Source organism: Pyrgilauda ruficollis, unplaced genomic scaffold, assembly GCF_017590135.1.
Source record: "Pyrgilauda ruficollis isolate IOZ18807 unplaced genomic scaffold, ASM1759013v1 scaffold136, whole genome shotgun sequence".
In the NCBI taxonomy this organism is placed as follows: Eukaryota; Metazoa; Chordata; class Aves; order Passeriformes; family Passeridae; genus Pyrgilauda; species Pyrgilauda ruficollis.
This window is the reverse complement of record NW_024512099.1, coordinates 197,354-224,021: the sequence shown is the minus strand read 5'-3', so window position 1 is coordinate 224,021 and position 26,668 is coordinate 197,354. Positions and strand designations below refer to the sequence as shown.

The following is a 26,668-nucleotide window of genomic DNA, read 5'->3' as shown; positions in this document are numbered from 1 at the left end:
ATTTCTCATTAATACTTCTGCTAGCATTGTAACTCCTGATTCTGCAGTACAGAATACATTTCCTTGTATTTAATTATTTCTAGCACCTCTCTTGAACTGATTTTGTCTTGGTCTGGAAAGAGTTGCTAAAGCAGAAGTGCAAAAGTTTATCTTCTGAAAGTAAATTACAGTGATTCACAGAATCATGTAAAGATTGGTTTTGTAGAGACAAAAAAAAGCATGTAATGTCTTAAGCAGCCCTTGGAATAATATTCTTTAAACTGAAAGAATCCCACTTCTCTTTAATGAGCACATTCGTTTTAATTTCTTTCCCCCATCTTTGTTCTCAGAATGTTTTTGTGTGTGAACAGGAGCTCTTTCTTGATTATTTGTAAACACAGCCACTCCTTTAGGCCTCTGCTGAATTAAGGCATATATTAGCAAAAAAAGAAGGGTTTCAGTGGAAAAAACCATCACTTTATTGTCCTTGTGATTGCTGAGAAAGATCTGCAAAAAATATAAACCAAGAAATTTAAGCAGTGCTGCCCATCTCAAAGTGTTTAAAAGATTTAACATTTTGTGTTCAGTTCTGTTAGAGTCCCTGGACTTTTCTTCAGTTCTGTGGTTTCATGATTTGCCCCTTTCCCTGGGTTGCTCTGCCCTTTGGGACCCCCAGTGTGGCTCCTGGGGTTGTCACCTGGCTTTGCTGTCCTCTGCTTTTGGGACCCACGTGGGATCCTTCATCACACTCCCACAAAGAAGGATTAGAATGGCAGGGGGGAGCACACAGGGCTTGGATCTGGAGATCCACAGAGAGCTGTTGTCCAGCTGGGGGTCAGGAACTGGGGAAACTGAGGCACAAAGGGCTGGGAAGAGATTTGAGGGGAGCTGAACTTGCTGCCCAAAGCCCAGAGCTGGGCAGGGGTGCTGAGCTGGTTTAGATGGACAGCAAGCCAGAGTGACAGACAATACAAATGCATCATCTCTGTTATTTTGGAAACTTCATTTTACCTCCTTTTTATTTTATTTTTTTTAAGGTGAGGTAAATGAGAGGGAGAGGAAGCTACTTCTCTCTCGCTGCAATCAATTAAATCTGTTAAAAATCTGATGTCTGTGGAGAGGTGTGAGCTCTGAGCCAATACACAAGCTGAGAAGTGCTGGGTGCTTGAATATTCTTTTTGAATTCTTTTAGCAGTAAGAGGGTGGAGAATATAGGACTAATAGTATTGAAAGTCCAGAAGAACATGTTTGTGCTTTTCATTTTTTTCAGAAAGTTCTATTTCACTTCTGTAGAGAGTTCTGTAAACCAGGATACGGAGTAGTTCTGTCAAACAGTCTTTCAGAAACAGGAGTGTGAGTGTGTGTTTGCCATCTTTAGACAAACTTTGTAGGCATTTCAGCCTGGGAACACTGTCCTGAACTGCAGGCTGGCCCTTGATCAGAGAGCAAGGCTTGAGGTAATCAAGATTTTATTCACAGTGTCAGAAAGGATGCTGAAAATGTTAAATATTCTGAAATGACTGAGGCCAAAATAGATATGTTCTTATTTCTTTCCCAGGTAGCTGTTAAGCAAAGAGCTCTGTGCTCATGTGTAAGAAAGTCCCTGTCTTGGCATTCAGGTGTTTTCCCCTGTCTGATGAAGGATATTGTTTCTTTTTCAGGTTCTCTCTTCATCCTTTATCTGGTTTTTCTAGCCTTTATTGTTGTAGCTATTGACTTCTCAGCTATTAATAACTGCAATTCTTAGGGGTTTGTCTTTTATTGATTCATTTCATTATTTGCATTTTCCAAACTAATCATCTGGAGCTTGGGGAGTGAGAAGAAATGTGTAAGAGAAGCATGTGGAAAGAGTTAGAAAGGCAATTTGTTTTTAAATTAAATTAATCTTAGCTGTGTTGTGCTACTTCTTATAATCTACTTTAATATGGTCACAAACATATCTTTGAAGCTATACAGGAGCAGTTTTACTTCTTTTAGCTGTGGCTTAGATTTTTGTACAGAACCAGAAACAAACAGATGAAAGTATTTTGCTTCTGAAGCTTGAGTAAGGCTTGAGACAAGAGCTGCTCTTGCCTGAGTGTGAGATTGTTTCCTTAGCAGTCCTCTGAAGCTTTTGGAGAGCAGTGGGAAGGGCAGATCTGAAAAGCTCATGCTGTGTCCACTCCAGTAACTTGTTACTTTATATATTTTTCAAGGAGTAAATAAAGTTATTTGTGTAGCCTTGTTAAAAAAAAAGGTTGTTGTTATCTTCTGTAACAAGAGCTGTTAGTGGGGTTCCCCTGGTTCAGCCCTGGAGCTCAGAGCAATTGAGGCTGCAGAGATTTTCTAAGGGACTGTGATGAGTGTGTTCCCCTGTCACCAGTGTTGTTACTGCTGGGATTTTGTTGGAATGATGTGAATGGTCTGTGGTGCGTCCAAACAATGGCAGATTCCAAGATGAGTGCCCAGATATTGTACATCAGAGGTGTCATTACTTCAATGCCAGGTTAATTAACTGGTGCTCTTTGGTATTTCCAGTGTAAAAGACAAAAAGACTTCTATTAGACAGTTCTATTTTTAAATACTTTAGAACTGAATGCAGAACATACATGTATTTTGTGGACAGCAAGGGGCATACAAAAGTGTACTTTATTCAATTTAGAGAAACACTTTAGAATCCTCTCTTCTGGCAAATCTGAATACTAATCTCTGCAGCTTGTTGGGAGCTCAGCAGAAGAGTTTGGATTGAGTTGGATGAAGAAATGGATTGAATTTTCCTTTGTCAAAAAACTTTTCACTATGTGGTTTTCTTTTATAGCAGCTTGGAAATTGAGGAAAAGAAAGTTTAGCCCTAGTAAGCCTTGGAATTCTAATTGAACTTTTAAACAGACTTTTTAATGTCTGTATTAAATATGAGAAGTATACAGGATCTCGTGGTGAAGGAGAAGTTTTAATAACAAAGGCAGGGCAAGATAAATATTAGTGCTGCTACTTGAGCACACAAATACTGGAAAATGTGTGTGGAAGGGAAATGTCTTCAAGAAGGGAACCTGGAGCAGGGTGATTTACCCTGAGCCCATGGGGAGAGATTGGCAATTCCCTGTTAGATCTGACTCTCAGAAATAGCAGTCCTATGCTTCCTGGAGCAGGGTGATTTACCCTCTGAGCCCATGGGGGGAGATTGGCAATTCCCTGTTAGATCTGACTCTCAGAAATAGCAGTCCTATGCTTTTTTTTTTTTAATAATACCTTAATAATCTCTGCATCTGTGCAGGAATCTGAGGGAGGTTTCTAGTTGTAAAATAAATGTTATATTGTGAACCCAAAGGCTGGAAACTGCTTTTACTTGGGAGGCTGTGGAAAGTGAGAGACAGCTTGGGACAGTTATTAAAGGTCATAGTTAAATAATGCTAAAACATTTTCATGCTCATTTTTCTTTCTTTGTTTTCTTTTCCAGGCATCAATTTTGGACTTGCACTCTGGAGCTCTTTCCCTGGGGAAGCATTTTGTTAATCTGTACAGGTAAAATGAGGTTGTGGCTTCCTGCCTGCTGTCATCCATCCCTTCCCTGCCCACTGCCTTTCCCAGTGTCTCCATCCCCTGGGCTGGGATTAGTGATGAGAAATTATGGAACTTGGCTGCATCCACCACACTTTCCATGACCAGTTAAAGAGCTTTCCTGGCATGAAAAAGAATCTTTTGTTGAACTGGGCACTTTGAAAGCTGCCATTATCTCTATTTTTATGTTCTTGCACTGGTTAATCATAGTATTTTTTCACAGTTATAGTTTAGTTTATTCAGCAGTGGAAGAAATCAAATAGCCTGAACCATTAAAAACTTGAATCCATGTGCTTATTTCATGATGTGGGAGGGGATTTTTTTAATGCCTGAGGAATGCCATTACCAGTTGCAGCATTTCAATCCTTTAATCTTTTAACATTTGATCTTATAGCATCGCTTTTAGACATCATGCTCAAAGCATTTGTAAGATATTTTTTGGGTGTGTGTGTTGTGTTCTCACTTTTTGATTGGGGATAAGGAGTTGTTATTGCTCAGTATGATTCAGCAACTCCTCTTTTAGGTTGTTGTTTAATTTTTCAGGTACTTTGGGGACAAAATTCAAGACATCTTCACAGAAGAGGATTTTGCCTTATACCGGTAAAGCTTTTCAATAACTGCTGAATGAACCACAAACCAGAAATTTTTATGGTTTTGAGTTTTTTGTGGAGTGCAGGCTGGGAGGGGATTGCCCTTTGCATTCATACACTGGATTTTGCAGCTCAAAATAGTAGTATCTGAGAAGAAATGTGACTCAAATAAGAAAAGTAAAAGGATTTTTTGGTGACTGATAAACATCAGCTGCTTGGAGCTGCATCAGCCACGTCTGGACAGTTTTATGATGTGAATGTTTTTAGGGTGATGGCAGCACCACACACTTCCCTCCCTCGCAGCAAGAAGAGCCACTCTTCTGAGCTCTGTGGGGATTTGGGATGGATAATCCTCATTGCCTCCTCTTTCAAACTTTATCCGGGGGGTTGTGTGAGATGATAGACACAATTCTGGGCTATTATTACATCAGGAACTTGGGGTTTTTTGAGGCAGAGTGTAGCAAAACATTAAAAACGGTAAAGCAGGAAGTGGAAGGACTTGAGATGACTCATGTTGTGGCTGGAGGAGCAGCCAGAGGATGAAATAACTCTATAATGGAGCAGCTCTGGCATCTGATGCTCCCAGCTTTCCTGCAGCCCTGCTCATGCACTTAACACACACACCAAAGCTAACGAGTTCCATGTGCCTGGGAAGGTGTGTGGCCAGAGTTTAGGAACAAGCATTCTTTATTGACTAGACACAATAATTCTTTGGTTAGGCATTTCAGTTGGTTTCTCATAATTTAAAATGTCCCTGATTTGAATATTTTAACTTTTTTTTTTTTTTGGTCTTTTTTTTCTTGCCTGTTTGAAGGAATCTGATCTCTCTCTAGTGGTGGAAGGAATGTTAAGTAGCCAAATGGGGTTATTAGTTTTATTAAAATGGTAGTTAATCAATATAATCCTAAAATATTAATCACTTTGAGCTTATTTTTATTTAACAGCTGTTTTTCAATGTCATCGTCTTTATAGATTAACATCTTTAAAATGTTTTTACTTTTGATCCCAGTATTGTAAAAATTAATGATTGCTTGATTATTATTAAACTTCAGATAATTTCTGTTTCACATGAACGGAAGCATTCAATTTTTCAATACTTTTATAAATTTATGCTGTGAGATGAGACAACTGCTAGGGAATGTCAATATTCCAATGGAATTTCATGCCAGTACAGGGGATGTTTCAATCTACTGGATAAGAAGCTAATATAAAATATATTATTAAATGCTTCTGTTCCTATTAATGGCAGTGCTTTAGCATGGGCTGTAGTACTTTGTGGCCTTAATGAATGATTTTATGCTATTTTTGGGAACATTTATCTTTATTACTTTACCAAGGTCACTTTAAAAATACACTCTTGAGAGAAATAACTGAATGTAAATCATGTCTAAGTGTTACTGATTGCAACAATAACGCATCTGAGAAGGCATCCTGAGCCACGGGGCTGATTTTTAAACTGTCTCTGTCAAAATTACATTGCTTCAGACTCAATTATGGTTTCTAGGCTGATGCTTTAACCACCATCTGCCAAGCACATTACAGCAATCCCTCTTGTTCCACATAATAAATGAAATGTTTATTCAGAAGGGAGACCTTTAGTCAGGATGCTTGGTGGAAGGGGTGAGTTGAGCAGAAAGATTTACTCCCAAAACCTGACAGCTTATAAAGGCAGAGACAGGAGGAGCAGGGGAGGAGCTGGGAGTGTGCTTTCTGTGTGTGTGCTGTGTGTGAATCCTGTTAAAGCTCTCTGGCTGCAGGAGCCTTTGCTTTGTCAGCTCCCTGGGCGGTGCTGACAAGTGGGATCATCAGGGAGTTGTGTGGATTGAGCTTTGAGTGTTCCTGTCACCGTGGCTGAATCACATTTTGCAGTGGCTCCTAACTGCTTTTTTTTTGTGTTGGTCTGGCAGAGCCTGTGTCTCACAGAAACTTTTCAGTGGCACTTTCAGCTCTCTGTGCTGCTGCTGCTGCATTAAGCTGGCAGCTTTGCAAGCTGGTGAACTTCCTTTCTTTCAAGTTGTGTCTTCCTTAAGCTTCCAGCTACTTCACTGGCTTTTTTATTTTTATTTTCTTCCTCATCACCCTAGCTCAAAACAGTGACTGTTTTTACAGAATCTGGTGCTCGTGTGCTCCTTTCAGGGAGTTCTGGTCTGGCTTTTTTATTTCTCAGTGCAAATGGACAAGGACTGCTGCTGACGGATGTGGGGGGAGCATTAATTTGGTGCTGATGCTGTTGACTGGAGGCTGTTCCTGGGCATTTCTTACTCCTGCAGAGCTCTGTTATTGCATCTGCTCAGAGCCAGGGTACACCTCAGCAGTCTGAACAGATAAAAGTTGCTGTGCTTATGAAAATAAATGCTTCTCTAGCATGAAGAAATATTTTCTTTGTAGCCATAATCCACCAGAACTCTCCCAACACTTGTGAAGAGCAGGAGCAGTGAGGGAAAGGAGGCTCCTGCTGCTTCTGGGTCATAGAGGCTGAGGGGACAATGTGGCTCTCCCAGTTTTGGGCTCATTCATTCCTTTCTTCTGAGGTGACATTTGGCTTCTCTTGTCACTTGGTTTACACATGAAGGACAATGGTTTTGTCCTTAAGCATTTTGCCAGTAGGTTGTGTTTGGAGCAGCAGGGCAGGGAATGGAATGAAAACCTGCAGTCATGATATTGGTAAATGTTGAAATGGCTTGGCCAGCAGGAAACAGACTGTACAGAAAAGTTCTTCTAGGCTAAAAAGTTCTAAAAGTATTCTACTTTTCAAACCTGTATTTGGCATATTGAGTAGGGCTTTGCATCCTGTTTGGTTTGTAAAACACACACTGTGCCCAAAGCCATTGCACATCAGTCTCCAAGAGGAGTGAAGCTTTAACAGAGCCTTACAAACACCAGAGAGCAAACCTTAAAAGAAAGCTTTTAAAAGTGAAAAATGAACCAGGCTGAAAGAACAGGGAGGACTCCTTGCAGAGCAGGACAACTGGAGGAATTTAGTTATGTCAAGACTGTGGCCTGACTGCTTGGGAGGGGATTTATTCCTGGCTGGTGCAGGGGCCAGGGAATCAGCTGCTCTGCTGTTTGTGGCTGTGAATTCTTCAGCTGGCTTGTTCAAAGCTCTCCATTCACAACATGAATAATTGCATTTAATGCTTTCTGAGAGCCTTTCCTGCATCCTGCTTCTTGGAAAAAGCAGACAGCAAAATCAGCCTCCTACAGCATGAGAAGAGGGAGCTGTAGGTTCTTTCCTTTTACACACTCCACCACTATGTAGCTCTGGACTTCAAACCTCACTTCTTGCACCTATATATGTATCCCTGAAAATCCCTCTGACTTCATTTGATACTTTTTGTATTTCACATGTAAAATAGCTTGAATTGACCCCTAAAAATGTAATGTGAGACAGGTTAAAAAATCAAATCTGTGTGTGTTATTTCTGTTTCTTGTGAGGGACTAGGTGTGAACAGAGTGAATATTTAGTATTTTTTAGTACTTGTGGATTTTAAGAGATGACTTTCACAACCTGTAGACACGCACCACAGGTCTTGTTTTAATTCTGTCACTTCTTTTTAGTCACCATTTAAGTTCCCTAGAGAAATACCTGGGAAAAACTTCCTTGAAAGTTATGCTGAAGTTCAGTACTATCGAGTGGAGAAATGTAATGGAAGATACAAACCTACTACTATAATTCCATGCACAACTTCAGAAATGTGTTTTCTCAGATTATCTTGTTTGTGCACTGTAGTTGTGTGATTGTGAGAGACATCTTTTTTAAAAATTAATTTTATTTCATTTTAAAAAATGAAATAAAAAAAAATCTGGTAATAATACCAATGCATATGTTGACCAAGAGTCCTGAATTTCATTGTGCCAGGGACTTCACCAGTTGGTTTCAAAGTAGTTGAAGGCTCTTCAGAAGCCACCCTTTTATGAAGGTACAACTTTACTTTTACCTGCTTTGAATTAAGAATATCTCTGTGAAAGCCTAATGTTTTCATCAGTTTACAGAAAGTGGGATAGGTGTGGAATTACTCAGGAAAACAGACAGAAATTTTCAAACCTAGGCCACAGGAGACAAAGTTTGTATTCGTTGATATTCTGACAATAAAAAAAAAGAGCCCAAAGAAACAAACCCCAACCAAAACCCCTGGGGGAGGTTTCTCCTCTCTCTCTCCTCTCCCTCTTTTCTCCCTCTTTTCTCTCTCCATTCTCTCTCCCTTCTCTCTCCTCTCCTCAAGGCAAAGTCAGATGTGTCTGTGTTCCATGTTTCTCAGCTGAGGAAGAAGCAGTGAGTGATGAAGAGCACAGGAGCAGCAGGAGGGAGGTGACACTGACTGAGCCCTGTGTGTTCTTTGCAGGGATGTGAGGCAGAGGATTCAGCAGAGGATTGCTCAGGTGTTTGGTATCAGCTCTTCTGCCTTGTACCTGACCAAGCCAACCTTCTTCTCCAGGATGAACAGCACAGGAGCCAAGACAACACACGATGAGTACTGGCACCCACACGTGGACAAGGTGAGGAGGGGGCTGAGATGGGATGCAAACATCTGTTATTATTATTAAATCACCTTGAAATCATTTTACATTTAAACAATCCATCAAACAGGTTTGAAAACTGATGCTTCAGGGGATGAACCTAATGGGAGATAAGTGAGTTTTAGAACCACAGGCCATTGCATCCCATTCATTTTTATTTTCTCTAATTTAGTTTTGTTAGAATTAGTAAACTGAGGATGACTACTCAGGAATCTCTTTTGTCAGAAACACTGATTAAAATGACCTGAATTGCTCTTTCAGCCAGACCTAGAAGGAGCTGTTTCACTGTGATCAGTTGGTCACTGTTATTATTGATCTAAGGCTCTTCAAAAAGGCTTAATATTTTTATTTCAGCTGTATGTGAATTGAAGCTTTTTGAGCTTTTTGTGTTTCAGTGGGGATGTGGTACCTGGAACCCTTTTTCAGTAACTTGGTGTTTTGATCCTTTTAACTGCACAGTCTTATTTCTAGGCTTATAGCTTAATACTTGGCATTTCTCAGTGGACTTAAATTATTTGGTAGTGAGTTTATTTCTGAATTTCACTGAGTTCAAGCATTCTGTGCAGAACAGCAGACTACCAACAATGGAAGAATCAAAGGAAAAAACCCACAACACAAAAAAAAAAAACCCAAAACCAAACCAAACCCAAACAAGCAAAAAGCCACCTCCACAATACCCATGTTTCATGCCTTCAGGATTTATAAATGAGTCACTCTGGAGTCATGGATTACCCAAAATGAAACCAAATCAAATAATCCCAGCAAAATCCAAGTTATTCCTCAGGGCTCAAGTCTGTAAGTGGGCAGTGTACCTTGAAGTCTATGATCTGAGACATGAAAAAATCAAACAGAAATATTCCTTGCCTGGAAGTATTTCCTGGAAAAAGCCAGTCTGAGGGAGGTATCTTCTGTTGGTCATGACATTGGTGTGAGTTCCTGTGTCCTTGTTCATGTGAGCAGAAGAAGCTTAAATTCAGAAAATGTGGTGGTAGTGATGACACAGCTTATGTTTGGAAGCAGAAAGTCCTGCAGGGTGGAATCTGCCAGGTTTTAGGTGCCTGTGGTTTGAAAAGCTGTGATGTAACCAGTGAACAGGAATGGCTCTGGACCAGAGGTGGTAGGGATGGTTTTGAGGTCCAGATTGTTTTGATTTGTGTTGGTAGGAAATGGCTGCAGGCAGCAAATTGTGCTGGTGGGGCTCACAGAAATTCCATCATGTTCTGCTCAATTCCTGTGGGTTCTCTTCTTCCTTTTTCTGCCTCTATCAGGTTCAGGACTGAAGGCATTTGAGGCAATGAGATCATAGTTCACATTCAGACCAGGTGTTTATTGTTTCTTATCAATGTTACAGTCCCACAGCAGTGAGTTCTGCAGTCCTTCATTAATAAGGCACAAAACGGCTAACTATCTCTTGTTACAAGGTCTTTTAAGGCTAAACTGTCCCATTAAGAAATGACACCTAAATTATTTTCCCTTTTAACCCAATAACTGATCACTCAAAGTCTGCAATGCCAATTTTTCTGTCTAATTACAAAATACCACCCAAACCCATGAAGAAGAAGGTAAAGAACAACCAGCCTCTGCCCTAAAACCTCCATCTTGCTTCATATTTATTTCTATATTCTAAAATCCCAAACTCTAAGTTTTCCACCCTGTGATATTAACCAGCCCCACACCCACAGTCCCAGTTCTGTCACTCAATTTTGGAAGCCTTCTCTATAGCCTCAGGTCAAATGCAGTGTTCTCTTGGGAGTCTATGCCTTTCAGAACAGAAAATTTGAAATTCTCAGCATCCAGGATTCCAACAAATTCCAAGAGACCCTTGGGAAGAAGGAAACTGGTGATCCTGCTTGTGTGAAGTGCAGTGAATTCATTGGTTCTTTACAGTTTTTCCATAGTTTAAGAGAATCAGATTTGGCTGATTCAATCTAATCAGTCAAGATTGGGACAGGGGTGGGAAAAGCAGTATATTTCAACAGCATATGCCTATTTTCTCCACTCTTTTATTTCAGTCCCCAAAAAAGCCTGTTTTAGAATTCCAGACTCTGATTTATTACTGTAATGAGATTTGTGTCTGCCCAAGCCCTGCTTGCCAGAATTCTCTTTATTCTTCTCTGCATGTGTTTTGCGTTGGGAAATGAATAAGGTGGTTTGGATAACCTCTCAATTAAGTGTTCCCACCTAAATATCTCCTATAATGTACAAGTTATTTTGTAATTTACATGCAAATAAGTTTACATGAAGAGAATTTGTGGAAGCTGCTTTTCTGTCCTGTCATCCTGAGAATGCCTTAACGTGATGGACAGCAGGCTGAATGTTTTCCTGTTTTTATCCTTCTTTTTTGTCCATGTTTTATTTATCTTGCAGGCTGTCTGTTCAGGGAGCAGATACATCAATTGATTTGCCTTGGCTTTTTCTAACCCATCTCCAGTTTCAGAAAAAAAAACCAAAACAAGCAGGAAAAATGCTCTCTTAGACTTGGAATGCATAATGTAGACCTTAGTGGTGTTCTGTACTGAATAATGGGGTTGTCTGATTTCTGACAGGGGTTGGAGTCAGTGATCTTGGAGATCTTTTACACAACCTAAATAATTCTGAGTCTATGAAGAGAATTATCTCAGTTGGGGCAGTTACCAAACACCTTGTTCATAATCATAAATAGTCTGAGAGAGACTAATTAGGATGAAGCTGTGCAGCTTCCCAGGTTGCCTCCAGTGCAGTCAGCCTGGCTTGTATTTCACTTCCTCCAGCAAACTTTTCCACTTCCAGACTGCAGTTGAAAGCAAGGAAAAAAATACATTTCTATTGATCTGAGGTAAGAAGTTCTTCCCAGAAAAGAGTAGTAGAGTTCTTAAGTGGCCTCCAAAGCAAGTGTGAATGCTGGGAAGTTGAAGAAAGATCAATAAAACTTGCCAGTTTGTTGGATGCTTTTGTCTTGGATCATTATTTATGCTTTCCCCTTGGAACAGAACAAATCACTTCAGGTATTTCTGCATGATTTAACAGTGAAGGTTATTCCTAGAAGACATCACGATTTTTTCCTTGTCTCCTTCCAGAAGAAAGGTAAAATGGAACCTAAGGAAAAAGAATTCACTATATTTTCTGTTTCAGAGTGACATTGTTGTTAAAAAGATGTGGCTTCTTGGAACATATGAAAACCCCTCTTGCCTTTTTCCTGATGTTGCTGAGTCTACTGCAATTAGATTTCTCAATCTGAACCTCCCTGAAGACTTCTAACAGCATAATGGAGTAGTACAGATTTATTGTGTTTATCTGAGGCTTTGTTTTTTCTTCGTCCTAAAATTTCCTTGGTTTGTAGTTACATAGGAATGGAAACCCTGAAATCACCCAAATGACTCATTTAATCTTGTTGAATTTATAATCCTCTCACTCAAATGAAGAGGGTGTTGTTTTAAGATGTGGAGTTTCATCTTGGATGGAATTTGTTTGGAACTGAGGCTTCCAAATGTCAAATACCTGATTTATAATGGAGTTGCTGTTGCACACTTCACACTGTCAGCACTGCAGTCTTACAACATTCTCTGGTGGAAGCAGTGTGGGACTTGGAGATTTGTGCAGTCCCCTGCCTGGGCACAGATCCTCTCATCCTTCACAGAACTGTCAGGCTCTGCCTTAAGATGGTTTTGGGTTTGTTTTCCTTGAATTTCTTCTATCAGAGCTAGTCCAGCACTTCAGTGCATATTTCCCAGAATTGGTTCTGGTTTTTTTTAGCCTAAACATGTCCATGATCAGTTTAGAGCTATTTTTGTTCTACATCCTCCCACCCCCATGTATTTATAGGTAGGAGTCATATCCCTTTCCAGCCTTTATTTCTCTGAGCTGAACAAGCCAAACCTTTAATTCTCCTCACCTGCAACGTGCTCTCCATGTCCCCAACGCTCCCCTGTACCTGCAGCCCTCTCTGCCTGCTCAGTCACTGAGAGCAGCTGCTGTCTCTTCTAGCAGACTCCTCACTCTTCTTTTCTTCCCCTACATTTAATGAAACACATCGAAAGATCCCATTTCTGCTCTGGGACAGCATCATCTCTGAAAATTGAGGAGGTTGATTCTCATTTCTGCTCAAAGCCATCACCTCAGCTCACCTACAGCCGTTTGCAATTCAGAGATGAACTCTTTGCTCTTTTATTGTCTGCTAATAGACACTGCCAATAAACAGCACACTGGAAGTGCTATCAAGGCTGATCTGGTGCTTATCTGCACACAATTAGGTGAAAGATTACAGGAAAAGAGAAGCTGTGACTCTTTTTTTCTCCCTGCTAGACCAATGTTGATTGCAAAGTGAATTTTCTTCTGCATTGGAAAGCAGAGGATGCTGTCCTAAATATCCTCAGTAACTGCAGACCTCTTGCATGGTCCTACAGCTGTTTAGTTGCATAGAAATGTGTCCCTCAAAAAAACCCACTGCCAAATGGGACTGGCAAATTCTGGCATTTAGTTCTATTTATAATAATAGCCTTTAAAGAAGGCTATTATTTATTTATTTAAAGATGCTCATTATGAGCATCTACCATTAAATATTATCTGTGTTTGACTTTTTGGATAAGGAGTGTTCAAAAAGAGCACACTAACCATATGACATAGCAGGCTGAATGGAAATCACTGCATTTTTTTTTCTCTTGAGTTGTTTACAAGGAACTGTAGAAATTTGATTTGGAGCTGTGTGGCTTTTAATGACAGCTTCTCTCACATAGTTTGATCTTTTGGTTCAATTATTAATCTTGTCTGGTACTGGAAATAATTTCCAGGGTAACAAATGTATTTGATATACACTGGGAAGACTTCTAGCATTATAAATAACTGAGTTTAATTTAATGCCTGTTAATAGTCCATAGTGTTGCATTTCTCAGACCTGGCTGCTTTCTGAGAGTGAGTAAAGAATAAGGACAGGAAGAGAAAAGCCATTTTCCCTTGCACACTTCATTCCCCAAATTAGTCATCTCTAGCAATCAGATGTGTTTGGTTAGGCTAAAATGCTTGGTGGTCAGCTCTTAGAAGTTTAGAATTGGTAAAACCACCTTGGAGAGGAGGGAGAGTGCACTGAGGGAGCAGATTGCTGTTCCTCTGAAGAGTTGATAAAAACAGTTCTAATGCATTAAAATAGTAAGTATGAGTTGAATGAACTTCTGCACTGGCTGGAGCCTTCCTTAAATTGATTGGAAGTTTTTATCACCAAGTCAGTGAAGTGGAAAATAGCTTTGCACAGCTGATTTGCATGAGAAGGGCTTTAGAGTGGCTGGTTTGAGGTGCTGCACTAGCTCTTGCTCATTAATTCCCATTTATTGCCTTGTATTGCTACCAGGGTTTGGGAAAACATGGGGAGAAGGGGATCACTGTAATATTTCTCTCATTTTTGTGGTTTGGCTTTTTTCCTTTGAGCCCTTATGGTCAAAATAATAACATGAATATGAATGGAAATGTCTTCCTATTCCATCTGCTGTTATGTTCTCTCTGGTCCTGCCCTTACAGAAAAATGTGTACAACTGCTTCTGAGCCAAAATTTAACTGGCACTAATGAATATAACTTGAAACATGACTGAAAATATTTAGAAAACTTCTAAGTTTGGAAGTAGCACCTACCTCTAACAGTCACCAGGTCAGTCAAAACACTCTGCAAATTCTGTGTATTTATACAGTACCAATGTGCTGCACATTTCACTGCTTGACAGTGTAATGCTGAACTTTTGAGTTGAGATACACAAAGAAATTGGAGAACACAGCCATTGATTTCAAGTCTTTTTTTAATTGCTGGTGACATGTAGATATGAAAGGAAATATTTCCAGAATCAGCTAAACTCAGTGTTAAATATTTAGATAGCTTCGCTCTCAGTATTAGTATGTGGTATTTATTTTCTCCAACTTCAGTGTACGTATCAACCAAAAATAATGCTTTAAAAGGAAGGAAAAAATCACCTTGCTGTACTTAAAAGTTGGATGTTTGGTCTGTAGGCTGAGAAGAAGCAGAGACTTCCAAAGTTCAGTTTGAAGAGTTTTAAACAAAACCTGTATGGAAAAGAGTAGAGGCTCCTCCAGCAAATGTATATTTATTTGGAAGCTCTGATTTACTGTTACCATGAATCTCCTGTGTGGTAGATGGTGAAAGAATAGCAGTGAGGTATCCAGAAATCTTATACCCAAGATTGATCATGGGTGGAAATCATTGATCAAGGGCTGTTCTTCTGCTTATTAACCTCCTGGTGTAATTTTACCTTGGAATAGTAGAAATCCTGTCTTTTGATAAAATGCACTTCTGACAGTATGTTGTTTTTTGCTCTGGGATGATAGAAATCAATCAATCACTTCTCTAATGGTGGAAACTGTAACAATAGAACTAACAAACATGACATGCTAGTCTTGTAGTGTGTGTGTGTAAACACAAGAGAATAAACTAATAAAGACAGATGATTCCTAGAAAATGGTGTTCTTGGTTTTCAAAGACCCCTTTATTAAATACATGAAAAAACTGAAAATCAGAAAAACCCACCAGATCCATCTGCTCAATTAGCTGTGCTCTGCAGAGATATGATCAAGAATTTGGTAAATTTTGGTAATTTTGGCTTCCCCCACAGGTGACTTACGGCTCTTTTGACTACACTTCTCTGCTGTATCTCTCTGACTACTCCAAGGACTTCGGGGGTGGACGCTTCGTGTTCATGGACGCAGATTCCAACAAGACCGTGGAGCCCCGAGCAGGTATGGGCCAGGCTGGCTGCAGCTTGTGCCATTCATTGACTTTTCTGGGCTGGCAGGTGGTGTGGGACTGTGTTTTTGTCAGCAGGAATAACGTGGGGCAGTGTAGCATTCTGTGTTCAGGTTGATGACATCAAAAGTGAAGATTAAAACGGGTTAAAATACAGGCACAGCTTGTAATGTCTGGTGTTAAGCCACAAGAAGTGACTTCCTGGAAAGCTGTAGGGCTTAGAAGAGGTGGCCAGTTCTGACAGCTTAGCAGGTCACTGTGTGTGGGAAATAGTAATAATGGTAATAATTTTGCATGATTAGCTCTAAGACATTTACAACATAGTCTAAAGCTGATAGGCCAAAAAAACACTTACAGCATATTATAATTAGGAAATAGCTTCTGATTGTGATAGCATGAATTATAACATCTGTATTATCTCCCCCTTCTCATGAGACTGAAAATAGAATAAAAGTTTTTAAAACACCTCTCAGTTGCCCCATCTCTGAGTCAAAATGAGCTTAGTCTGGCAACTGTGCAGCAAGAGCAGAGCTAACTGTCACTGCAGCAAATCCAAATTAAAGCAGTTTATTTTAGACTGGCCTGAAATTCCTTTGCTGCTCAAGGTGGAGCTTAATACCCTGTGATGGCTGAGGGTGGGTGTGAAGGTGATGGATTGCCACAGCTCTGCTACCTGCTGGAGCATGATGAACCATGATTACTTGGGTATAAATCCATCCCTGCTTCCAGGAGGTCTGACAGGGATGAGCCTTCTGATGGCTGTCAGTTATAAATAAATAAAAAACCTTTAAGGCTGGTTTGAGATTTTTAATATGTGGAGAATTTGAAACTAGAATTACTCTGGGGCTGCCTAGAGAGGAGCTCAGCCTCAGCTCATCTGTCTGGCAGGTGAGTGCTGAGCTTCCAGCAGTGTTACCTTTCATAATGCAAGATCAGCCACACTGCTGCAGGGAAAAAGAAAAAAAAGTCAACTTTATATTCCTGCTGTGTTCTGTCTTTTTTTTCCAAGAGAGAAAAGATGGAAATTTACTCATTTAAAGAGCCTCAGTAATTGTCTGCTGACTGTTGTTACCCCAAGCAGAACTGACTTCAGACTACTGCTGCCTGCAAACTGGGATGAGTGTTCTTTGAATTCTGGATCATAGTGATCCACTCACCTGCAGTGATGCTGGTTTAGATTAACTCTGAGATTACTTGGGTTTGCTAGCAAGAGCTGTATGTTTGATTATTTTGTCTTTTATGATTGGAAGCAAACCCTAAATGAAAGCTTCATCTTTTGCAAAATGCTGCTGCAAGGATTTTGAAAGGGAGCACATTAAACTATTTTTCAGATGCAATTCTAAGATTACCAGATCTTTATAGCTGTAGAAATCACAACTGAATTCCAGGTGTTTGGGGAGAGCTGTCTCACTCAGCCTGGCTGCAGAGTGCAACATGCCCCTGACTTAATTTCCAAAAGTCTCTAACTGTGAAATTGCTTCCATTCAGCCCCATCTATTAATTTTCAGGTTTTCTGCTGCAAGATCTTTGCTCTTGATGTTGTTTTGGGGGAAGAAGGGGAAGCTGATGAAATACAGAATGTTCTTTTTGGCTGTCCCTTTGCCAGGGACAGTATGGGCAGTGTGTGCCACAGGACACCCCTTCTGAGACAAAGCAATGCACAGCTCCTCAGGAATAGCACAAATGTCCCTCATGGACACAGGAGAAAATTAATTACACTTTTCTAACACATCTCTGTTATCACAGTTGTTAGGGCTCCTCTGATTGTGTCACAACCTCTGACAGCCTGTGTGCAGAGGACAGAAGCTTGAAAGGTGAAGCACAGTGTGAAGGCATTAGCACTTATTTTTCCTCTTGCTGACAAAATGTGTTTTGTGAAGGAATGACCCCAGGCTGTTTGCTGTTGCTGGTACAAATTGATGTATTTTTCGTGTTCATAGTGTTCCTCTGCAATGTTTTTCTCTCCTTCTGTCTTTTTGGCTTTTCTGTTTGTTTTGTTTTACGCTTCTTTTGATCCTTTGTGCTTCTCTTGCCACTCCAGCTCAACTTTTAAAACCACAGGTTGATGAGCTTTCATGCTTCTCATTTAGGAGCTCCAGGCTTTTCTAGGGATGACTGTCATAATCACTGGTTCAGTTTTCGTGATTGACAACTAATTTACTTTTCTGTATTGCTAATTCCACTGCATCCTAAAAACTTGGTACTTGTCCCACACTTAGCCTGCATTTCTGGGGACCTGATTCTGAGTGCCAAAATGAGCAGGTTTCTTTTCCTGTGAGCAGCAATTTGTTCAAGTGTCAGTGGGGAGCAGAAAAGCATTGTTAGTGATGCAGCAGAGCAGAAAAGCAGTAATTGGAAATAGAAGAAAAAAGCAATTAAACCATTGTGGGATGTCCTGTGTTTGAAAGTGCTGCCTGGGCAAGTCCCAGTGCTGCTGCAGATGCATTTGCAGCACTGCACTGGTGAGGATCAGTGTCAGCCAGGCAGCTGGGGACAGGGAGAACTGTTCTGCCAGGAGTGGAGCCTAAATTAAAATGCTTTTCACTTCCCACAGTGTATATCACTTGTAGATTACCTAAGAAGTCTCTAAATCCTGACTTTCACATAGTTGACTAAACAACTCTCTAATTTGTGGGATGATCTTTAACATCCCCTAGTTTGGTTGTTAGCAAACATTAGCTTTAAGAAGGAATTGTGATTTATTAACGTTGAGGCTCTTTAGATTATTTTTTTAAACAGGAATGAACAAGTCAGCACCAGTTCAAGTGTACAGACCTTTGGCTAATTCATAGCCAGACATGGCATGAAGGAACACATCTTTCTTATGCTCTGATGGGCTGCAGAAGTGAATATTTGTCTTTTGACATCAGTCAGGACCTCTCTGCCACAAGAAACTCACTGTACCATAAGGAAGAAAATTCTTAGTGCCAAGGGATATACAACTTCGAAAATATTTTTTTTGTGACAAAGAAACAGATCTAAAGTAGTATCTGTTTCTTTTAAATATACAAGGAAATTCTGCTTCCAGAATTGTCATACTGGGATTTTCCCACCCCTTTGCACCAGGATTGGCTCTGTGTGAGAGACTGTAAGAAACAGAGCAACATTTTGAAAATGAGGGCCCTTCAAAACTAAGCCCTTTCCATATTAACTCTTCTTACTGGTCTGAGACATGTTTTAGTAATCTGCAAGACATAAGGAGGAAGAAGAATAAATGGCAGACATCAAGGCTTTCTTTTTTCAGACACCAAATTGGTATACTTTATTCTGCTGCTAAGCTTGTTAGTGTTTAAAATTTCATATTTTAAAATTTCATATTTAGAATTTCATAATTTTGCAGAGTCTTGTGTGAATTTGGGGTCTGGCAATATTAGGCAAGTTCCAGACTTTACTTAATCATAAAGTGTAGATGAAACTGTGTTTGGGAATGAAATCCCAGCACTTCTTCTGTGTTCTTTATTTGCATGTGCATTTCTTGGTTTGAAGGTCAGCTTTGCTGCACTTATTTTCAACTTACAAGGGAATTTGTTCTTCCTACAAGTAATTTGTTACACAAACACAGAAGGAAAGGTCACAATCACTTCTGTGTGTTTCTGGGAGAAACTAATCTGTGGGGCAAAATGAATTCTGTACATTGGAGAGTGCAATGTGACTCTTTAATCTCAAACTTAGTCTATTCTCACTTAGTGTTTCTGGAAGGGTAAAATATTTGATTTGAAGGTATAAGAAAATATTTGGGAACTCCACCCATACAGACAGTCTCATCTTTCTCTGTGTTCAATCCACATCCTCCACATTCAGTCTAGATCATGATAATCTGCCAATTCTAACTTTAGTTCTGCTCCAATCAGTAAAAAACTGCAGCACATCTTGAAGTTAAATCAGTATTTTTAAAAAATCCACAGCAGTAGCTGTCAGTCTTGGTGAGGAAGAAATGGAGGCAGCATTAGCAGCTGCAACAAAACTCACCACAAATTGTGCCAGGGACTGGTGAGGTGATTGCAAAGAGTGGTAGGAAGAGGAGAATCTGTTGCAGTCATATAAAAAAGGGCAAAAAAATCCTTATTTCTCAATAGAACAAAACTTTTGGTTTTGTTACCTGTGGAAGAATAACTTCTTCCAGGCAGGTTTTGTATTCTGCTGGTGTTTGATGCCAGGTTAATGAAAAAACCACTATTTTAACTGGCAACAAAGCAATAAGTACCTGGGAGTGCAGGTGTTATTTGTGGTGATTCTGTGAGTGACCTCTGATAAATCCAGTGCCTTGTTGAGGCAGCTGTCACATTTCCTGCAGCACTGGAAGGATGGAGGAATGCTGGGGAAGAGTTGTCCTGTGCTGGTGTTGCACAGAGCTTTCTGAAGCACTGCCATGTTCAGATTTCGCCTCTGAGGCTTTCCCCTGCCATGAAAACTTGGTTATAAATGACCACATGTCTGTTTGTGCCTTTATGTAATGCTTGTGCAGCCCAGTATTTCAAAAATTTGAGTTGATATTGGTCAAGAAAATATGCAGGAAAGCTGAAGGCAGAAATCAGTGGAAAAATCAGCTTCAAAGTGTTACTCCATGAAATCAGGTAATGTAACAGATGAAATAAAACAAAATACCAAAGTAACTACAGGTTCAGCTGTCTGGTTCAGTAGTGAGAGTTGATTTCTTGGTTCCTAAGCTGTGTGTGAATGTCACAGATGCTCTGATGAAGCCTCTTTAAGGACTGTTTTTGGAATAATTGAGCAGCAGAGGTTACCTTTGTGCTTATGCTTCAGTGATTTACTAAATGTAAGGATGAATTCCTTCTTACCAGAAGTCCAAAACCCAGAATTTGGGCATCCATGGGATTTGACCAGAGCTCTGCTAGACATGCCATGTTTGGCAGGGTCAGGAAAAGTCAGATGGATGATGCTGAGGTTGTTTAATGGGGCTGAAGTTGAAACACTTTGTTCTTAGTGAGAACTTTTTGTAGGAGTCAAAATCTGATCCCTGGTGCTGCTGCTGTGACAGAGCAGAGCAGACCTGGCTGGGTGAGAGCTGGAAAATATCCCTGCCCTTCTCTGGGGAGGAGAGATGGAGCCAAAAGGCCTTGGGGAGACTCATAATTGATGTGGAGAGAGCAAATATTCAGTTTTCACTTTTAAATACTCCCCAGGGTTGTCACACCTCCAGACAGAGCGAAAGCTGCTGTGGTTTTGAGCAACCAGCTGTGCTGGGAGGAGAGAAGCAGGCAGGGATTCTGAAAATCCAGCAGCTGGTACCTGAAAATGTTTGTGTACTTTTAGCAGGAAATGAATGAGTTCATTCATTTTCTTTAAAAACTAATCTGGAAGATTTCCAGGCCTTCCTGAATTCAAAGAAGAAGCAACTACTTTTCTGAGAGTATTGTTAATACTACAAATTACAGATTGGCTGTGGGAGACTTCACTGTGTGAACCAGTGATTTTATTTAAGCAAGAAATTTCTGTCTAGTAACTAAATATGGGACAATTTTGTAACTAGGATTTGATACCCATTGCAGGTAGTTTTATTTTATTTATTTAAAATAAATTTATTTTAAAATTTAGAAATTTTTAAACTTTATTAAAATTAATTTATTTTTAAAATTTTGAATGTATTTTAAAAAGTTATTGTATTTATTTAATTTATTTTAAATTTAATTTTATTCTTCTGTGCTTGACATAAATGTAGCAAAATGGTTCAGAGAAGCTTGTGCCCTCTCTTTTGGGTGCCTTCTTCACCCCAGATCAGGGCACTTGCAGACATTGTCAGTCCAGGTTCCTTTTGTGGGATTTGCTTAAAGCACTTAAATTCTCCCAATTCAACATTTTAAAATAAGTAATTGAATCAGTTAAATAAATTTCATTGTGTGCTTGCAGACAACATTATTACCAGTTTATTTGCCTAATGATGTGATGGGATTTCTTGGACACTCTACAGGAGAATGAATTGGTGATTAATCCTAAACAGATGCTGAGGATGAGAACTGTTGTGCATTTTCCCTGGCAGTGCTTCTGTCTGGCTGTCACTCAGCAGATGAGATGCAGTTTTTCCCTCTTTCCTGGGGAACATTTAGAGCTGATAAATGTTAGGCAGAGAGTGGAAGCTGTCAGTGCATGAGATGAAAGATGCTGAATAGATCTGTGGTGCCAAATAAACTGTTCCTGCTTCCCTTTAACCAGACAGAGGAGTTGCTTCACAGAATTCATGGAATTCACAGAATTCACAGAATTCATAGAATGACTGGGTTGGAAGAGACCTTCAAGAATTCACAGAATTCACAGAATCACTGGGTTGGAAGAGACCTTCAGGATTACCGAGTCCAACCCAGCCCCAACACCCCAACTGAACCCTGGCCCCCAGTGCCACATCCAGGCTTTGTTAAACACACCCAGGGATGGTGACTGCACCACCTCCCGGGCAGCCATTCCAGAACTTTATCACCCTTTCTGTGAAAAACTTTTTCCTGATATCCAGCCTATATTTCCCTTGGTTCAGCTGGAGGCTGTGTGCTCTGGTTCTGTCAGTCCCTGGAGAAAGAGCCCAGCCCCAGCTGAGCACAGGCACCTCTCAGGGGCTGTGCAGAGTGAGGAGGGCACCCCTGAGTCTCCTTTTCTCCAGGCTGAGCACCCCCAGCTCCCTTCCTTCCCTCTGAGCAGCAGCTCAGTCTTCCCAGTGCCCCCAGCCATGGGCGGTGGGTGGAGTGAGACCCTTCCCATTCCCCCAGCCCTGCTTTGCCTCCCTTCCCTGGTGTCCAGGAAGGAGAGCAGGGGCACAGATGGGATGGGAATTAACATTCTCTACCCTCTTTTTGAACATTTATACTGATAAAAATAATGTACTGTGGAAAGAGTGTGTTTTTGCTTCAAAAGTATTGTAAAGGAAGTAAGTTTAAAATAAATCCTTCCCAAGTGAGGAAAAAGCATCTTTGAAAACTGACTGTAGCCTTGTTCAGTTATCCAGAGACCCCAGCTGATGCATATAGGAGCAGATTGATACTATATATATGAAAACATATTTATTAAAGAACTTAAAAGACATTCAGTATAGCCAAAAAAAATTCAATTTAACTGGCTTAACACATTGAATGTTGTCTAACTGTGAATTACTACTACTTCTAGTCAGAGATCAAACAAAACAGCTTGAGAGTCAGTTTAAGGCAAAGCTTTGGGTGAGCAGGTGAGGGACCAATAATAATGTACTTTAATGAAAGTTTAAAAGGGAAAAAAAAACCATGACAGGGATTTTGTATGGAATCCTTGAGGGCAGCACTGTTCATTGCAACACTGGTGGGACAGGAGCACGTTGCCTTCATTTAGCCTTTCATCCAGAAAAGCAGGACAGTGAGGTGGGAATGCTGTCAGCATCAAAGTCAGTGCATTTCCATCTCACCTGGTGCCACCTGTGCCTGCAGTGTCCCCAAGCAGGGTGGTGATGGTCAAGGCTTGGGGCAAGCACACCACTGAGCACTTGGATCTGTAAAAGAACTGCCAAGCCAGTGCATGGATGGAGTGGCTCTTTGTAAGGAGAGTGAATTTGTGCATGGCTGATGTGTGACTTTGTACCTGCCTGAGTGGGAGTGATCAGAGCAGGCACAGAAAGCCATAGCAAACACTTGGTGCAATGCTGATGTCTGCCAAACCTGCTGAGGTTTTGTCACTGAAGGCTTTTTGCCACCTCTGGTGCTTCCTCCTTCTTTGGTCTAAAATCAGAGCCAGGACTAGAAGAGGAGCAGGGAGGAAATCAGCACACTTTGCTGACAGTCACTAGCACTTCTTTGTTTTTAATTGAGGCAGCTAAGAACTGGCTTCCATGTTCTTGGCTTCCTCCTGCCTTTTACAAAGTAGCTTTGATGGGATTCTGTGGCGGCAGCTCGGGTGAGAAACACACAACTTTCCCAGGCATTGCCTGAGAAAGTCTATGAGAAGATCAGAGAAAAGAATGAGAAACAATTCTTCACTTGCTGCACCTGCTGTTGTGAACATGTGGAATGTGTTATGGAGAGTTGGTTACCAAAGGGTGGTTTCTTAGCCAGTGGTGATGGTGTTTTGATTGGAGGACCAATCAAGTCTACCTGTATCATGTCTATAAAAGCAAGGGGTTTCTTAATAAAGACAGAGATTGATCAGCCTTCTGTGAATCAGTGCTAACTATTACCCAGCTGGGGGTCTGCTGTGATGATGGGATTCCATCTCCAGCTTTGTGGCACAAAGGATGAATGTATTTATGAAAGGGTGAAAAGCTGTCAGAGTGCAGTGTAATCCCATAGCAGTTTGTCTGGGATCACCTGTGGGCTCCCAGCTCACCGGGGAACAGCAGGAACCAGACAGCAGCAGAGCTGCAGCTGATGGCAAACTCCCCTGATGGGTTCAACCCTTTGTCTTTGCAGGCCGGGTGTCGTTTTTCACCTCGGGCTCAGAGAACCTGCACCGGGTGGAGCGGGTGCGCTGGGGCACGCGCTTCGCCATCACCATCTCCTTCAGCTGCGACCCGCAGCACGGCATCGCCGACCCGCTCCTGCCCTGACTGCCCTGGGGGAGAGCAGAAAGGCAGAAACCAGCTCTTGTCACCTCACGTGCCATGAGAGCTGCCCAGCTCTGGGAACACACTGTCACACGCTTGGTTTTCACAGCTCCTTTTCCATCAGCATCGAAAACGGTGGCTTAAGGACCATCCTGAGTTTGATGAACTCTGAATATGGTTTGTCTTCATGTGTCAAAGGAACAGGCTGCAGAGAAGAGAGAACGGGTACCATAAATAAGAGAGAACAGGCTCCACAAAGAAGGGAGAATGGGTACCATAAATAAGAGAAAACAGGCTCCACAATGAAGAGAGGATGGGCTCCACAAAGAAGAAACAATGGGCTCCACAAATAACCCAAAGAACAATGGGTTCCACAAAGAATGAACAATGGGCTCCACAAAAAAGAGAAAGTGGGCTCTTCATTTTTTAATTTTTTTTTTAAAGTTCTTCACTTTGAAAGATACAGTCTTCTGGGCCATGCCTTGATGTGACTCCCCAGGCTGCTGTTACCTGTTCAGTTCTTTAGTCTCCTCATTACTAACGTGGTGTAGAGTCTGACCTAAGTGAATTGAGCCTAAGTTAATTGAGACCTGAGTTAATCGAATGTTCCTCTCTAGAACTCTCAACCTTCTGCTGAGAGGGATGGATTCTCCTGAGTGTGGGATCAGTGTGGAATACCCCTGGGACATGAACTTTTTTAAAAATTTAATTACTACTGATTCAATATTCAGGAAGTCTCTCAGTAGCTATTTTTTGACTTCTCTTTTCCAGTTTAGTGTGAAGACTTTCTCTGTTAATGAGGATCCTGAATATTAAATTGCAGGGACTTCCACGAGGAGCTGTGTGCAAACACATGCATAATCTTGCCAAATACTTTGGGTTTTTTTGCTGCAGTCAAAGATTTCTTTGGGTCAGGAGGTTGATAAATAAATGGTAGAAAAAACCTAATTTTTTTTCTCAATCAAATTCTGAAATAACCACGTTGATCTGGTTTATTACCTGGATGTATAATTTCTGTGAAACACTGAAAATCTGGGAATGTGTTTTGATTTTTTTTTAAAATTTTATGCATACAGTTTGGACTTTATAATGTACCCTTTTATGGAAATAATAAATACTGGGGGGAATTATATTGAAGATCAATATAAAGAGGAATAAGAGGACACTTGGACTTGTGAAGGCTCTCATTGGGCACACCAGCAAGATTAGTCCTCTAATTTCATTTCTTTGTTCTGAAGCTTGAAAAAGTCTTCCTTGTCTGTACTAACAAGGGAGAATTGTTAAATTGGCTGGATGCAAGGAAATATTAAAGTCACTTGAGTTTCAGATTGAAATACTTGTCTTAAAGCCTGTTTATTCCAAGGAATTTGCATTATACTATGTTTTAGGTCTGTGTGAAGGCAGACCAAGATCATCAACAGCTTTACTGGATTGAACTTGATTAAAATGTAGATTTAAATGAGATTTAAGTGCAGGGCTTTTCTCTCCAGATAACCTGACAGGAGTCTGAACATGAATGGCCCTGTGCTTGCTGGTTACTCCTGCCATGCCAGCTGTGAGTGGCACTTCTGGAGCTGCCCTCTGTCAAATCCTGCTCAACAAGATCATCTCAGCCCATGGGGGAATCTCAGCTCATCTCCTCTTGGATTTTCATCTTCTGAAGATCCTGTGTCCTGTAATTACTGCTGCCCATGGTGCATCTCCTCCTGGGAGCTGATGGATGTTCAGAAATAAAATCAAGCTGGTTTTTGTCTTTTGGAGTCTTGAAGCCTCAGTAATCTTGGGCAATATGGTGACCAAACCTGTCACCTGTGATTTGTTGGGAAATTGTGCACTGGGCATGGTGGGGGAGCTCTTCTTTGGGAAAAAAGCCAAATATTTTGTATGTTTTAGTGCCACTGAGATTCTTCTATTTAGAGCTTCAATATCTAGATTACTAAAAGCAATGCCTAGATCTAGGGAGAATTTAAATGGCAAATGAGGAAGCAAAGTGCAATCTAAAAGTTTCTGAAGGTGGCCTCCAGCAGGAAGCAGTAATTGCAGAATGTTCCTGGGGCAGAGTGGAATTTGAATTCACTGCTTAATAGGAACAAACTTGGTTGAATTTCTTTCAGGCCGCTTAAATACCCTGAATAACTTTTTATTAAGGGTCTCTCCAGATAATGACATGTAACTCTGAACTTGAAATATATTAATTTCTGTGCTTTTTTGTGGCTCAGCTGCCTGTTGGAACTGCAGGGCTCCGTTTCTTAGAACTCTGCTCCAAGGGCAGGATTTCTTCAAGTAATGAAGAAATATTCAAGCAGCATCAATCTGATGCCAGACTGCTGCAGAGAAGTGCTCTTAATTGAACAGAGGTGATGACAGAACGTGGCTGGATGTGTCCCCTCTGTGTGAGGACCTTTCTGAAGAGCCCTTGCAGTGAAAATAAAGTCAAGAAAGGTCAGTGCTTGTGCAGTGGGAACTGGGGCCCGGTCCTGGTGGTAAAATTACAGCTTTTGCACCTGAAAGCAGACTCGTTACAAGTGTCTGGGAATGCTGGGTTGTATTTGGAATGGAAATTACTTGAAAGGAAAGGGAGAGGCTGCTGGTGTGAAAAGTCCCAGAGTAAAATAGAAAATGCAGCAGGAGAGCAGGCCAGATTTGAGTCCCTAAGTGAGACTGAGTGAACCTCTTGAGGACTTCTGTGAAGTTGTACTACTTTTAAAACCACATTTCCATTCAGATGTTTTGTGGAATATCAGGAACTGTTGAAAAATTGGCAGGTTTTGTGGCCACATTAGGTTTTTAGTGTAGCCTACCTTTCAGTCCTGT

General features: G+C 40.8%; 1 protein-coding gene across 2 annotated transcripts in view; it reads left to right on the top strand.

Annotated features, from left to right (window-relative positions):
* The window catches only part of OGFOD3 (2-oxoglutarate and iron dependent oxygenase domain containing 3), a 32,673-nt gene extending 7,485 nt beyond the window's left edge, over window positions 1-25,188 (top strand). For both annotated transcript variants that reach the window (XM_041459452.1, XM_041459451.1), the window contains exons 5-9: window positions 3,416-3,480; window positions 4,060-4,116; window positions 8,450-8,603; window positions 15,212-15,335; window positions 23,721-25,188. In XM_041459452.1, the coding sequence (XP_041315386.1) occupies window positions 3,416-3,480; window positions 4,060-4,116; window positions 8,450-8,603; window positions 15,212-15,335; window positions 23,721-23,857 (537 nt within the window). In that variant the 3' untranslated portion in view covers window positions 23,858-25,188. The remainder of the gene's footprint in view (window positions 1-3,415; window positions 3,481-4,059; window positions 4,117-8,449; window positions 8,604-15,211; window positions 15,336-23,720) is intronic.
* Window positions 25,189-26,668: the final 1,480 nt, after the last annotated feature.